General features: G+C 45.0%; 1 protein-coding gene across 2 annotated transcripts in view; it reads right to left on the bottom strand.

Annotated features, from left to right (window-relative positions):
* Positions 1–14170, bottom strand: part of TCTN1 (tectonic family member 1) — a 23015-nt gene extending 8845 nt beyond the window's left edge. The window contains exons 1-7 of one of the 2 annotated variants that reach the window (XM_054996135.1): positions 13761–14170; positions 12297–12417; positions 5894–6024; positions 3694–3863; positions 3426–3513; positions 2793–2902; positions 2531–2551 (exon numbers count right to left, since the gene is read on the bottom strand). In XM_054996135.1, coding sequence (XP_054852110.1) covers positions 2531–2551; positions 2793–2902; positions 3426–3513; positions 3694–3863; positions 5894–6024; positions 12297–12417; positions 13761–14118 — 999 coding nt within the window. In that variant the 5' untranslated portion in view covers positions 14119–14170. Of the gene's footprint in view, positions 1–2530; positions 2552–2792; positions 2903–3425; positions 3514–3693; positions 3864–5893; positions 6025–6125; positions 6496–12296; positions 12418–13760 lie in introns of those variants that run through there. The other variant, XM_054996137.1, reaches the window with a different exon arrangement.

Here is a 14170-nt window from a genome sequence, read left to right as displayed (position 1 = left end):
AATGACTCTGCTCAAGATACTGCCATTCAAGGGAGACAAGACAGAACGAAAGAGACCGACAATCTAGCTCCACGTAATGCAGCTCTGTACACTCAAAAGGGTGTCCTTAAGGTAGAAAGTTTGAAAACCCTAGAAAAATCCAAAAATCTGTATAGTTTTAGGTGGATCTGTAGTAGGACAGCAGTCTAGTGGCACCACAGAGACTCACATGATTTTCAGGGTATGAGCCACTGGACTCAAATAAAAAAATCTGGAGGAATCTATAGATATGCTTCCTCCCTATGTGTGTGTGGTACCCTCAAGTCAGAGTTGACTTATGGATGATAACCTGGTGGGGTTTTCATGGCAAGAAACTATCTGAAGTGGTTTGCCATTGCCTGCCTCTGCAACCCTGGTCTTCATTGGTGGTCTCCCATCCAATTACTAACCAAGGCCGAACTTGCTTAGCTCCTGAGATCTGACGAGATCAGACTCACCTGGGTTATCCAGGTCAGGGCACTTCCTCCCTCAAGACCATCAAATCCTATTTTGGGGAAGGGAAGGAGGAGGAACAAGGCAGATGGGAAGTACAACTGAAAGAATGTGTGGCCAGAGAAAAGACTTTGGATTTTCCAAAATCTGGCATTGTGCCCGGTATAAAAGGATAAATGTATCCTTAATTGACACAAGCTTATCTGTGGGAATGGTGGCAATTAAGGCTTAAAATCACATCCCAGGAAGGGGAGAGACAGATATATGATGATGTATGAGCTAACCAAACGAAACTGCAACTCCATTCCAATTTGCACCATTTGGCCAAGCTGGCTTAATCTCTGTTGTCCAGACTTTTGAGGTGATTGGCCAAGGGAAGGCTTGGAGGGAAACTCAGCCTGCCCTCCTAAATTCTAGTTGGGTTAAAAAGAGATCTCCCAGACTGCAGGAAGATCTATAAAACTGTTGGCTTGGATTGGAATTTAGTTCTATATGCGGATACCAATGTCAGACCCCGTCAGGCAATCTTTCTAAATCTTCCAAAGGATTATGTCGTAGAGGTGTTTTAGAAGAGGGTGCATTCAAGAACTCCATGGGAATGTGGTGGACGTGTGAGGTAGCTAGGCAGTACTGGGGGGAAATAATAAGAGAAATGAGTGAGATTTTACAATTTCAAATTAATAAGAACCCAGAACTCCTGCTACTAAACTTGGGAATGGAGGGAATTCCAGCCCATCACAGGACGTTGATATTTTACATGACGGCAGCAGCTAGACTTTTGTATGCACAAAAATGGAAAGTACAAGAAGTGCCAACCATTGAAGATTGGATCCACAAATTGCTGTATATGGCAGAAATGGACAAAATGACAAGAAAATTGAGAAACCTGGACTCAGGACAGTTTAACACAGACTGGGAGAAGCTGAAACAATATTTGGAGAAGAAATGGGAGGTGGGAGGAGAACTGTGGCAGTTTGAGAACTACTGAAGTATAATAAAATGTAGAGGGGGGTGACTTTACCGGGGAGGAGAAGAGGTTAAAGAGAATTTCTAAGCAGTTATGATATTAGATTGATATATATAGAATAACAAATAGAATATTGATAGAAAACAATTAATCATAAGGGTTAACTATAAGGATTGACTAACTAATAATATTTTCTTTTTGATTCTGTACAATGTACCAAACTGAATATGTTTATTTGAAGCTGTATATGAGTCAAATTGATTGATATCATATATAGACTTATGATTGAAGGGGAATAGAAATACTAATGTAAACAAATATAATTAAAATAGAAAGAAGAAGATAGAATGAATAACATATAGATTATAAGTTAAACTGGTTGATTTATATGAATGTATGGTTTACATAGTTTATGATATATAGAAATATTTGAAAGTGGAAAAATGAAAAATGGGATAAATTGTTTATCCATTATGGAAAAAGGGACTCATAGACAGGGTACAGAGTATTAAAAATAGTTAAAGAAGTATTGCTTAGAACAAAGGAAGAATATATATTTGTTAGATAGAGGAATATATAAAGAGTAAGGGAAAAGGGATAAAGGGTTGGAAAACTGTTGGAAGTCAACAAAATGGGGGGGGGAAAGGGAGGGGGTTAGAAATTGGGAAATGGGAAAATTGATTGTAATTTGTAAACATTTGATCCTAACCCAATAAAAATTTTTCAAAAAAAAAAAAAAAGAACTCCATGGGAATGGCTTAACCTGCTCCACCAGCCACGATGACCCTCTAAGAGCTGAGCTACTGAGAATCAAGCCTGCCCCCCTTCATATAGCCCCACCACCAGCGGCTGCTTCTTGGTCATAAAAGAATGTGAATGTGTTGGGGAAGTGGCACTTAAAATCCTGCATCACTTTTCCTGGCAGGGAAAGAACTGGTGAGAAGATAGCGAAGTGGACATTAGCCCTGCCTCCTGATCCAATGGGAAGCATCACCCCTCGCTCAGGATGCCCACCTCCTCCTCCTAGAGAAAAGGTCCAGTTATCCCATAGCGGTAAGCACTTCCCAGTCACAGAGACATATAGATACGTACCGTTCGATTGGACTTTGGTACCTAATGGGAATAAAAAAAATAGTTTCTGTAAAAACAGCAAATGGTTAAGAGTCCATCCTGAAATCTCACACTAAAATGCTATTTTCCTGGGATTCTATTATGTATTATTAAATCTGCAGCTACGAACTGTGTGAAAATACTTTGTTGAGCAAAAATCAGACCACCTGTACTCCTGCCCTCGGTCCCCCCCTTCCCCTGCTTTAGCACTAGCTATCAGATGATTCCCAAAATCAATGCTTACAGCCAGAATGCTAGAATTGGTATAGAACTGCATGCTGAGAGCTGGAATGGTGGTGCACTCGTCTGCCTGGATCATCCTGTTGCATTTCACAGCCTGATTTACCAGGAACCCTGCAGCAACCACAGAAAATAAGACCATTACCTGAAGGGGTTCTGAGATCGGAAGGCTGGTGTCAATGAACACAACAGCAAAAATGCAGCATAAAAGCTGTGTCTGATCGGACTTCAGGTGCAAAGGCCTTCGTAAAATACACTCATCGCCACCTCCCTTCTCTGTCCCTCTGCCTCATCACATCTCTTTCTCCCCTCACCCAACCCAATGCTGGAGTTTTCAACTACCATCCTCTGATCATGACAAAGACTTGCAATTAAATATAAAAAATTACTAAAATATAGAGATAGTCTCCCCAAAGGGTGCAACCATACAATGCATTCCAGAGGGATAACCGTGTTAGTCTCCTATAGCAAATACAAGCAAGAGCTGTGTGATGCCTTAGAACAGCAAATGCATCATCGGACGGGTTTCTGTGGGCCAGGGCAACAATCCCTCCAGAGGGGAGACAACAAAGGACTCTGGCATTGCTCAGACGGACACAGTGAAACTATGACATCACAGCAGAGAGTTCCCTCTGACCTGCGGGATTACTGTCGGCACACTGGGAGGAGAAGAGGGGAGCAGGGAGCCACAGAAACCCATCTGCTGTCTGTATCGGATCTCTGTACTGTCAATAGAAAACACACGGGTTTAATTTTCTGCATCTGAGAAGCAACACAAAATATACCTCACCACTGATAAATTACCTTTTATGGCACTGTATTTTTGCCTGTCTGCTATTTACAACTGTTTTAAAGATAAAGCTTGTAATACTATGGACATAATATGCAAGAATTTTTCCCTGTACCTCATATCTGCTGGTTTCAGCGCCATTAACAGCCCTCCAGGTTTCCGATTCAGCACTTGATGTAAGGTCTGTTTCGGTGCTAAAGTGAATTCCACCATAGTCCTGAAGCAATCTATCAAAATTTTGCGAAGTTGGTATTTCTGGAGGCTGGAAGGTCAGCGCAGCTTTGTCTGGGAGGGGGGGAAAACAGTTTAACGTGTCATGTTGTGCAGCAGGAATGGTGTTTTGGAACTGTAATGAACTGTCGCTGAACACTGTTCACTTATTCAAATGGGCCATTTTGGGATTCACAGGAACTCTTCCCATGTCTGAGATCCTGGGGACAGACTCATCTGCACAGGTCAGAGGCTGAATAGGGGTCATTAACTAGTCAATGTGAATTGGCAACAGGACTCCACCAAGAAGAAAGTACGTGCCTCACATGTGTGGGGACAAACGTTTTTATTTTTGCTATTGTCTTTCAAGCAGTTTATATTTTTTGCAATGATCATATAACAAATGTGTGAGAGGAGACATGGGTGGAAGGGGGAGAAAGGGCTGAGAAGCTAGCAAGATGCTTGGAAGAGATTTAAAAACAGGAAAGAAGAAAGAAAGTCTGAGGTGGGATGGACTGACAGACAGACAGTGGCCTGCCTAGTCCTAGTCCGACACACCAACCCTTACATCAAGCTGTTTTTCTCCAAGCACTAGCAAATATATTATCTGGCCCAACGAATTTTTGTAACACAGATTGATCTTTGCTGTTGTTTCCACCTAATTTTCCAAAGCCCTCTGTGAATGCAGAGCCAATAGACTTCTGTGGTCCTTCTGCATTTAGACATAGCAACAAACGGTGATTTGTCTTTATGGGGAATTCTCAGACTGACATGCGCCCCTCCACTTGTGCATGCCTGAGATACTGAAGACTTCCTGGTTACAACATATCAAAGTTTGATGTCCAATCTGAGGCAAAGCAACCAACTGTACTCTGTTCTCCAATTTAACTCTGATTTGGAATCCTGGGTTGTAAGTAAGCAAGAGGAGAAAACACTGTTTGACGTGATGTCCAGATCTGATGAAATGACACATCGTGTTGTCAGGAATCAGGACGCCTTCCATATCTGAGGATCTGTGAGGCTTGTTGCTGAAACAGCAAACCATCTTTTGTCATTACATCTGAGCACAGCCATATAGTTTGGATATGCAGAGATGAATAGGTCAAGCCTCCAGAATGTTATTTATGTGGGTTATTTCTTTTGCAACTGCAAAAGCATTCATCACTTTGCCATTGCAGTCTTTCATAAAATCCACATGCCCCTTGCCGGCCAATGCTTTAAGTGGGGATCAGTTTACAAGATAGAGAGGTTATGTTTTATATCGCTATGAACGGGGGAAGCAATGCCAGGTAATGTGGTTAGCAGGAACTGGAAAACTGGCGCAGACAACTACACAACTGGATTGAAACCTGATTCTGTTTTACTGATGTTTGCTTCTTTTAAATGCCTGAATATTTCAGGATAAAATGGACTATAAGTCTCAATAAGCAGATTAAATCAAGTTTCTTTGTCAAACATCCTACCCTCCATGTGCAGATACCACCCCCCACAAGAAGGATTAGGGATGGTGTGGTCAGATGACCCTTATCCTGGTTTCCAGCATGCTGGTAACTAAGTTCCATAGCTGTAAGTAACTACAGGATTCCTTCCTCCCTTTGTGTCATTTTGTCTTCCCACTAAAGGGCTGAGAGCTCCAGGTGTGGGCATTAGCCCCAAGCCAACATGCCAGCAGATTGCCAGCTGTTACCAATAATCATAAGACTTGGCAGGCTGAGGATGGTATAAAGAAGGAAGCAGAAGTGGAAGCAAGTGGGCTTCACTAGAGACCAGGAGGTGCTGTGTTACCAGGCCCAGAGGCACAGCTATTGCTGTAAGAAGTCCCTTGATATCTTCGTTTGTATTGTGGACTTTAAAAAAAACACCTCTATTCACGTTGCAAAGGTATTTTGCTTCTGTGAGCTTTCTTCAAGAACTCATGCCCCAGGCAAAATGCCACATTACACAGCTGAGACTAAATACTCGGTCTGCATTTGTCTGCGGTTTGTCCACATTTTTGTCCAAAGTATTCAAGTTTGGGGGGTTGCACCACAGTTGAAAACACAGAGAGAAACCCTTCCTCTGCATCAGCACATGAACATTTTTACACCCAACTTGGCTCCACTTACAGTTGATGGTTTGCAGGCAGAAAACACTGGGGTTGACTTTGTCAGCTAACTGGTATGTCCTCTTGGGAGGCTGCGCTGATGTGTCTATTGAATAAAGAGCTTCTTGCTGCCCGCAGAGCTGACTCTCGCCTCTCCAAAAGGAAATAATAAAAGGGAAAATTCAGTGAGCTGTTGAATGATACGTGGTAACACAGAACAGCACTGAGAAGGCACAAAACTACCTTATACCAACTCAGGACGTCGGTCCGTCAGGCTCAGAATTGTCTTCTCTGAATGGCAGCATCTGTTGAAGGTTTCAGGTAGACAAGAGGTTGGATCCAGCCAACTTGTTTTGCTCAGTATTGGCCCATCCCCTTCCTTATTACATGCGGCTTTTGTCCACGTAGGTCCCATGATGCCAAATGTAGTCTTTTTGGTGACCCCCTTTTCACCAGCGGGAAAAAAACGGTTGGATCCAACCCAAGGTCTTTTCCAATGCCTGCTACTTGAAACTCTTTAATTGGAGAGAACACAAAGAGAGCAGAGAAACTTTTCTGGAGCCAAACCCTTCTTGGTAGAACATAAATAAGCAGGGCTTTTTTTCTGGGAAAAGAGGTGGTGGAACTCAGTGGGTTGCCCTTGGAGAAAATGGTCACATGGCTGGTGGCCCCGCCCCCTGATCTCCAGACAGAGGGGAGTTGAGATTGCCCTCCACGCTGCTCGGCGGTGCGGAGGGCAATCTCAACTCCCCTCTGTCTGGAGATTAGGGGGCGGGGCCACCAGCCATGTGACCATTTTCAAGAGGTTCCGGAACTCCGTTCCCCCGCGTTCCCCCTGAAAAAAAGCCCTGATAATAAGGAAAGCTCAGGTCCAGTCCCTAGCATTTCCAGGTAGCAGCTGGTACAGAAAGACCTTTCTCTTCCTTAGACTCTGGATGGCCACTAGCACTCAGAGTCAACAATACTCGGGTAGAATTGCCAATGGTCTGACCTGAGAGAAGGAGCATATCCATTCACCAAGGTGTTTTTTCTTGATGATTAAAAGGGACCTCAACGGAGATTTATACCTCTTGGGCTAGAGCTGAGATTGAGACCTAACCCACTATAGTTTATTGTGCCTTTATGTTTTCAGGTCAGGTTTTTCTATGGTATTTCAATCTCATTTGGATTAGTTTTTACTTCTGATCTGTCAGTTCTTGTACTTTATATTCTCTAATTAATATATGGTTTCTTCTGACTGTAAAGATCATCAGCCATGTGGAATAAACTTCATCAACATGTCAACAGGCCCATGCAAGTACCTGAGTTTTTTTTTAAAAAACAAAGTGCATACTAGTTAATTGTGAGAAATCAAGACGCTTTGATTAATTAGAAATAAATAACCTCCACTGCAAGGTTTTTTGAGGGGAGGGCATGAAGATTCCTAAACTGTTTAAGTGCAGAAAGTTTTCCAACTTCCTTTTTCTGAAACATTAAATTGCCACCAGCCATGAAGATATGTGGAGTCGACTTAAGTGGAAGAATATTTGCTGTGTGAGATATGATGGATGGCTTCATAATTCAGTACTGAGGTCTAACAAGCCTGTTGAAAGCGGAGTAAGATACAGAGCTGGTTCTGTTGAGATCCTGGTTTAACTACCACCACCCCCTCCAAATGCCTTGGCCCGGGCATCTCTCTTTCGGAAATGTTTGTTCATGAAAATAATGTCCAGGTAAGGTTGCATCCAGACATTCTAGCAGCATATTCCAGAAGGAACAGATAAATACACACATACATGTTACGAGCCTGTCTTTTCAGGCAAGGATGCATTTTTTCCTGAAAGAATACATCTCAAACCCAGGGCACTTCCATTACTAACAGCTCCAGAAGTGCTTGGAAGTGGGTAGCAATTGCTTTGCGGGCCCAAACAATGACAAACCTCAATCCCAGGTGATGAGTGAGTCATTTTCCCAAGGGTTGAGAATAAAACTCCACAGCCAGATTGGATTGATGAATTGCCAGGGGTGGAAAGGGGGTGGGGGGAAGAAGAGGTTTGGGCAAATATTGCCTCTTGAGCTGAGAATTCATACAAGATTATTTTGAAGCCTCTTTTATTAAAAAAAACACAGAGTACCTGATATTGAAAGATCTAAAGAGCACAGCAGAAAACTTGCTGACATATTTGTAGTCAACAGGAATGCTCGCAGCTGGCACAATTTTATTTGGTTGTCGGATACACAATGCGCAACAAGTGGCAGAGGCATAGACAGATGTTGAGCAAAGCACAGCTAGATGGCTTAGGCCTAAAGAAAGGCTCAAAAGCAAGCCTCATACACAAAGTGTCCTGGGCATTAACAGAGTTAATCTGTGTTACTGAACAGTAGTTGAATGAGCAGTTCTGCCTCCTGCTGAAAGAGACACTCTAACCGAGGGGTCCCCAACCTTTTTGAGCCTGTGGGTATCTTTGGAATTTTCAGAGCAGGCAACGGGCACCACCCCACGACGGCTGTCAAAGAAGGCAGAGCCAGCCCCAAAGAGGCTACTGCAGGAGGTGGAACTAAGCAGAATACCTCCCTTTCTCACACTTCTGGGAAGACGGAAAGCCTGGAGGGGGAATGGAACCAGACAATGACTAAGGGAAGTCATTGCGTATCAGTCCACCTGATCCTCCAGTGGCTACTTGTTACTGCAGCCATAGAAAATCCTTTAATTTGAATGTGGGCAGCCAATAACAAGTGCTGTCTTACAGTGGCCCCACCCATTTTTTGAAAAGTTTGGTTGGGCACCAAAGGAAGTACTGGCAGGCGTCCTGGCACCCACAGGAACCATGTTGTGAAACCCTGTTCTAACTTCACCACACATGCCCTGATCAGAGTTAAATTCCTATTGTTTTGCAACACAGAGGGTATTTTCCAGTCTCCCTGCCTGTGCTGCCTGCCCTTGCTGGCTTCCACTGCAAATACCGGAGGGTTGCTTGGGAGCTACACTGTACCAGGATGGTCCAGTTCCCTTTGTTTTTGGCACTGCAACTCCCACCATCTTTGGCTGAATGCCAATTTTTAAATGCCTACCTTTATTTTCGGAGGTGTTACGTCTGCCACAAATAAAGAACTTTAGCTTCTATTGCAAATAGCCTGAGGGTGGGGTGGGGGTTTCCCAAGGTAACGGGGGTCGGGATTTTCCAGTTCCCTTCCCTTTTAGCACTACACGTCCCACCACCATTCTTAAGCTAGTGGCCAAGTTTGAGTCTCCTAGTTTTATCTTCTGATGAGGCATGTCTCCACAGATGGAGCTTCTGGACGTAACCTGGACCAGTGTTCCTATTCCTTTCATGTTCCATCTTTCATCATCCTGAACTTAGTAACCAGTTTTTAAATTCAGAGGAATTATGCCTGCCAAAGGCAACTACAGCGTCCAATGCAAAAAGCGGGGGTGGGGGTTTCTGGAGATTATGTGGGCCGAGATGTTCCAATTCCCTTCACGTTTGGCACTGCAACTGCCACAATTATCCTGATACTGGCAGCCAATCTGGATACTCCCAGCTTCATTTTCTGGTGAGTTATCCCTGCCACAGATGGATGGATCCTTCTATTATTATAAATTCTGTAACATAAAATCAGGCATTATGACTCAGAGATGCATGGATTTCGTATTTCTATGATTATCCTGTACACATACAGAATTCATATTGTCCCCAAAATCTCAGTTCTTTTAAAAGAACAATTGTAGCTCTTCAGCTGCTAGACAGCCTTGACAACACATGGCCCTTAGCAACACCACATAAGTACGTGGGTAGGGTGTTCCAAGTATAAAAGACAGCTGCTTTCTTTCAGGACATTCTAGAAGGTTTGCTGACTTTTAAAACAAAGACATTTTGGAAAAGAGCCATGGCTCAGTAATAGGCTTTGCATATAGAAGGTCCCAAGACTTAATCTCTGCCATTCTTAGTTACTCAAAAAGAGTCCAGTAGCACCTTTAAGACTAACCAATTTTATTGTAGCATAAGCTTTCGAGAATCAAGTTCTCTTCATCAGATGTGGCTCTCAAACAGCAGATGATAGGAAAGACCCAGAGTACAGGATACTGAGCTATGTGCAACTAAGAGCCTGAACAGAGACCATGGCAAGAGTAGCATTTGCTGTCAGCACATGGAGCCGCCTTAACAGACCCTTGGTTTTAGCTACTGACCGGCAGTGGCTCTTCAGGGTCCCAAGTCAAGGCCTTTCCCATCACCTACTACCTGCTCTCTTTCACTGGAGATGCTGAAAGCCTTCATGCAAATGCAGATGCCACCACAGCCCCTCCCAAAAACCACAAGAAGATCCCAGGTTTAATCAGCGCTATCTCCATTTGAAGGATCTCAGGTCAAAGATGCTGGGAAAGATGTTTCTCTGCCTAAGGCTACAGAGAGCCACTGCCTGTCAGAGGTGGGACAATGATAGGACGTTGTAGAAGGCAGATTCATACATCCAAACTCCACAGAGAACCCAGGATCCAGAAAAGGATCTGAACAAAAGCTTCCTTCTGCTAGAACCCAGGATCCAGAAAAGGATCTGAACAAAAGCTTCCTTCTGCTAGAACCCAGGATCCAGAAAAGGATCTGAACAAAAGCTTCCTTCTGCTAGAACCCAGGATCCAGAAAAGGATCTGAACAAAAGCTTCCTTCTGCTAGAACCCAGGATCCAGAAAAGGATCTGAACAAAAGCTTCCTTCTGCTAGAACCCGGGATCCAGAAAAGGATCTGAACAAAAGCTTCCTTCTGTTAGAACCCAGGATCCAGAAAAGGATCTGAACAAAAGCTTCCTTCTGCTGGAACCCAGGATCCAGAAAAGGATCTGAACAAAAGCTTCCTTCTATTAGAACCCAGGATCCAGAAAAGGATCTGAACAAAAGCTTCCTTCTGTTAGAACCCAGGATCCAGAAAAGGATCTGAACAAAAGCTTCCTTCTGTTAGAACCCAGGATCCAGAAAAGGATCTGAACAAAAGCTTCCTTCTGCTAGCTAGCAAGAAACTGGCAACGTTCTAGCAAGTGTGGGAAAAGACCACTTGGACTTGTGTTGTTTTCAGGTTACAGAGTTTAGCTGTTCTTGGTTTAGAATTTGATTACTTTGATACATCATTTAGAGTGTTTTTTAAAAAAACACAATCCTGTTAAAAAGCTCTCCAGAAAACAATTTTCTTTTTATGAATGAGATATTGTGACTTAACGGATATGAAATCCAGAAATATTTTTGGGTCCAGTAGTGAGTTGTAATTCCTGGGAACATGGTCTGGGGCAGTTTCCATTTAAATAAAAGATCCTGAGTAGAAGAGGCACAGAAAGGAGTAAATATGCAATTTCTAACATGGCAGAATCCACTGAAAGGTTGTATCACTTCAAAATACACATTGGATCACTTCTCAGAAAGAACGTTTATGAAGAAAAAATCCCTGCACATGGACAGCCAGCCCCACAGGGAGAAGCCTTCTCATCTTCTGTATATGCAGGGTCATTCTGATATGGGGGTGAGGGGTGTGATATGGGAGTGAGGGTTGCCAGGCCCCCTTAATCTTCCAGCAACAGAGGACCTGGCATTTACCTTTGTGATCTTTATGCACGGGTACAAAATGCGTACGCTCCTGGCAGGTGCAATGATGTCACTTCAGGAAGTGATGTCATCATGCTGGCTGCCCTGTGAAGGATGGGAGCATGCCAACTGCCAGTCACTTTTGGAAGTGACATCATTGTGCCTACAGGGAGTGCACCCACTGCGCGCTGGCCTGAGAGGTTTCTGGACTCTCAGGCTCATTCCCCAAGGCTCCACCCACCAGCCACATGATCCTCTGCCTCACCAGTGGACTTGGCAGCCCTAAGCTCTGCTCCTAATGTACTCCATGGTGATGCAGGCCCACAAGAGGGCTGCACCATATCAAAAGCTGCATGTTTAAATCAGCTATTCCCATTCCATTCACAGAAGGGGTAGATCTTGTGTTCAGTTAGGCAGGCAAGTGATTTTCCACCTTCTCCCACACATGCACATTCTCATGTGAGCTTTGACTCTCGAAAGCTCATACCTTGGAAAACTAGTTGGTCTTTAAGGTGCTATTGGACCCGTAGAAAAGAGCAAGAGTCCAGTAGCAACTGTAAGACTAAATTTGTGGTAGGGTATGAGCTTTCGTGAGTCACAGCTCACTTCACAAAAGCTCAGACCCAATCACAAATTTTGTTAGTCTTATAGGTGCTACAGGATTCTTGCTCTTTTCTACTGCTACAGGCAGACTAACACAGCTACTCATCTTGGTCTATTGAACCCGGATCTTGCTCTTCAACTGCAGACCAACACGGAGAACCACCTGAAGCACCCTCATGTGTGATGCTCAAACAAGTGCAGACACACATGCCCTTCTTGAATTTTTGCAGCAGCTCTCAAAGCCACAAGGCCACACTAGATGCACAACACTTACGTGACAACAGGAACTGAGCATGTTGTGAAAAGGCTGAAATCTGCAGCGGTGCAGGTGGGATCACAACAGCAGTTGATGTCGCACTGGTCCACCAGCAGGTCACAGACACACAATTTGGCCACTGAAGAGGAAGAGTTTAAAAAAGGTGTTAGGAGCGAACAACCCGCCCCTCCCCCCCACTGATAGGGTTGCCCGGTCCAGGAAAATTCCTGGAGATTTTTGGGGGTGGAGCCTGGAGGGAGTGGGGTTAGAGGGGGGAGGGGCCTAGGGTTGCCAGCCTCCAGGTAGTGGCTGGAGATCTCCCGGAATTACTATAAGCCAGCACCAAAAAGAAAAATCCATAATTGCCCCCCTCCTGTCTCAGGCCCTCACCCTGCCTGCAAACCCTAGCTATATCTCAGACCCCTGCCCTGTTTACAGGTTCAGCCACAACTCACGCTATATTATATCTATGCAGGGGGGTTAGATAAAGTAATCATTTGCATGCTCACTATGACCCTTTTCTTACCTACAGATTATAAAGAAGTTTATACATAGCTGTTTTCTGTCTCACTAAAACAGGAAAGGTGTGTGGGTTTTGCAAAATACGTATAGCTGTGCTCAGCCATAGAAAATAGGAAGTAAGTAGCAAATACTTGCGCTCAGCTATATAAAATAGGAAGTAAGGTAGCCGACGCATCACCTTTGTGGTTAGACTTGCAGACTTATGTGTGTGCGCGCTAATGTGTGACAAACTACGTATGGTATAAAACAAATATGAGTAGGGGGTTTCGCCATCAGAGTAATGGGAAATATAAACTAAGGCGGAGTTTTAGGCAAAGACCGGAAAGGTGTACCTCCCAAATACCTCAGCCAACGGGGAAAGGGAGAGGGAAATTGCGGACGAGGATAGGATGCTTGAAATGTGTCAATTATCAGTGATGATTTACAGTCTATAAAAATCCTTGTTCAGGAAGCCTCTGGGTTCCTCTTTGGCACCCACAGGACTGTGTACTCCTATTGCTTCAATAAAACGGTTTGTTCCTCTCAGAGCCTTGATCTCTCTCTTCTTGTGGTTTCAAAATCAAAAAGAGTCCAGTAGCACCTTTAAGACTAACCAATTTTATTGTAGCATAAGCTTTCGAGAATCAAGTTCTCTTCGTCAGATGCCTGATACAGAGACTGGTTGTGGTTTGAAGCGGGAAGGGTCTGGCCGTTTGGCCCAGCTGCCTTGGGGTGCCATTACAACTGGTCTCCAGGCCACAGAGATCAGTTCACCTGGAGAAAATGGCTACTTTTGGGGGTGGACTCTACGGAGTGATGCCATGCCAAGATCCTTTCCCTCCCCAAACCCCACTTTCTCCAGGTTTCACCCCCTAGATCTCCAAGAATTTCCCAACTTGGAGCTGGCAACCCTAGAGGGGCCTCAAGTGGGGTATACCACACCACCCCCGGCTCTGAATCACTGGGGTCTGTGTGACTCACCGTCCATCACCGGCTGGGGCCAGCTACCGGGATGGGGAGTTGCAGAGGGGCTCGCTGGCCTGGAGGTGCCGCGGGTGCCTGCGGGGCTGGGCCCGGGGGTCTCTACTGGGCTGCTGGTGCTCCGGCTGGATTCCGAGGCGGAAGGGCCCAGGCTGGGTTCAGGGGGCCAAGGGGTTGTCTCCGCGGTCGGCGCAGAGCTAGAGAGTCCTTCGGGCTGCGGCCCCGTCGCCGCTCCATCAGTGCTGGTTGCCAGGACGGAGGGCCCCGGCGTCTGCACGGTCGTGGACGGGGCAAGCGGCAGCACTAAGAAGCACAGCGCGAGCGGCCTCAGCAGCGGCAGCGCCGCGCCGGACCCCATTCGGGCATTCGGCTCTCGCGTAGGCCGCTGCGGCCTAGACCAGAGGCTGAAG

This window comes from Eublepharis macularius, chromosome 13 (genome assembly GCF_028583425.1).
Source record: "Eublepharis macularius isolate TG4126 chromosome 13, MPM_Emac_v1.0, whole genome shotgun sequence".
In the NCBI taxonomy this organism is placed as follows: domain Eukaryota; kingdom Metazoa; phylum Chordata; class Lepidosauria; order Squamata; family Eublepharidae; genus Eublepharis; species Eublepharis macularius.
Note: the sequence above shows the minus strand (reverse complement) of the source record. Positions and strands in the feature narration are given on the sequence as shown.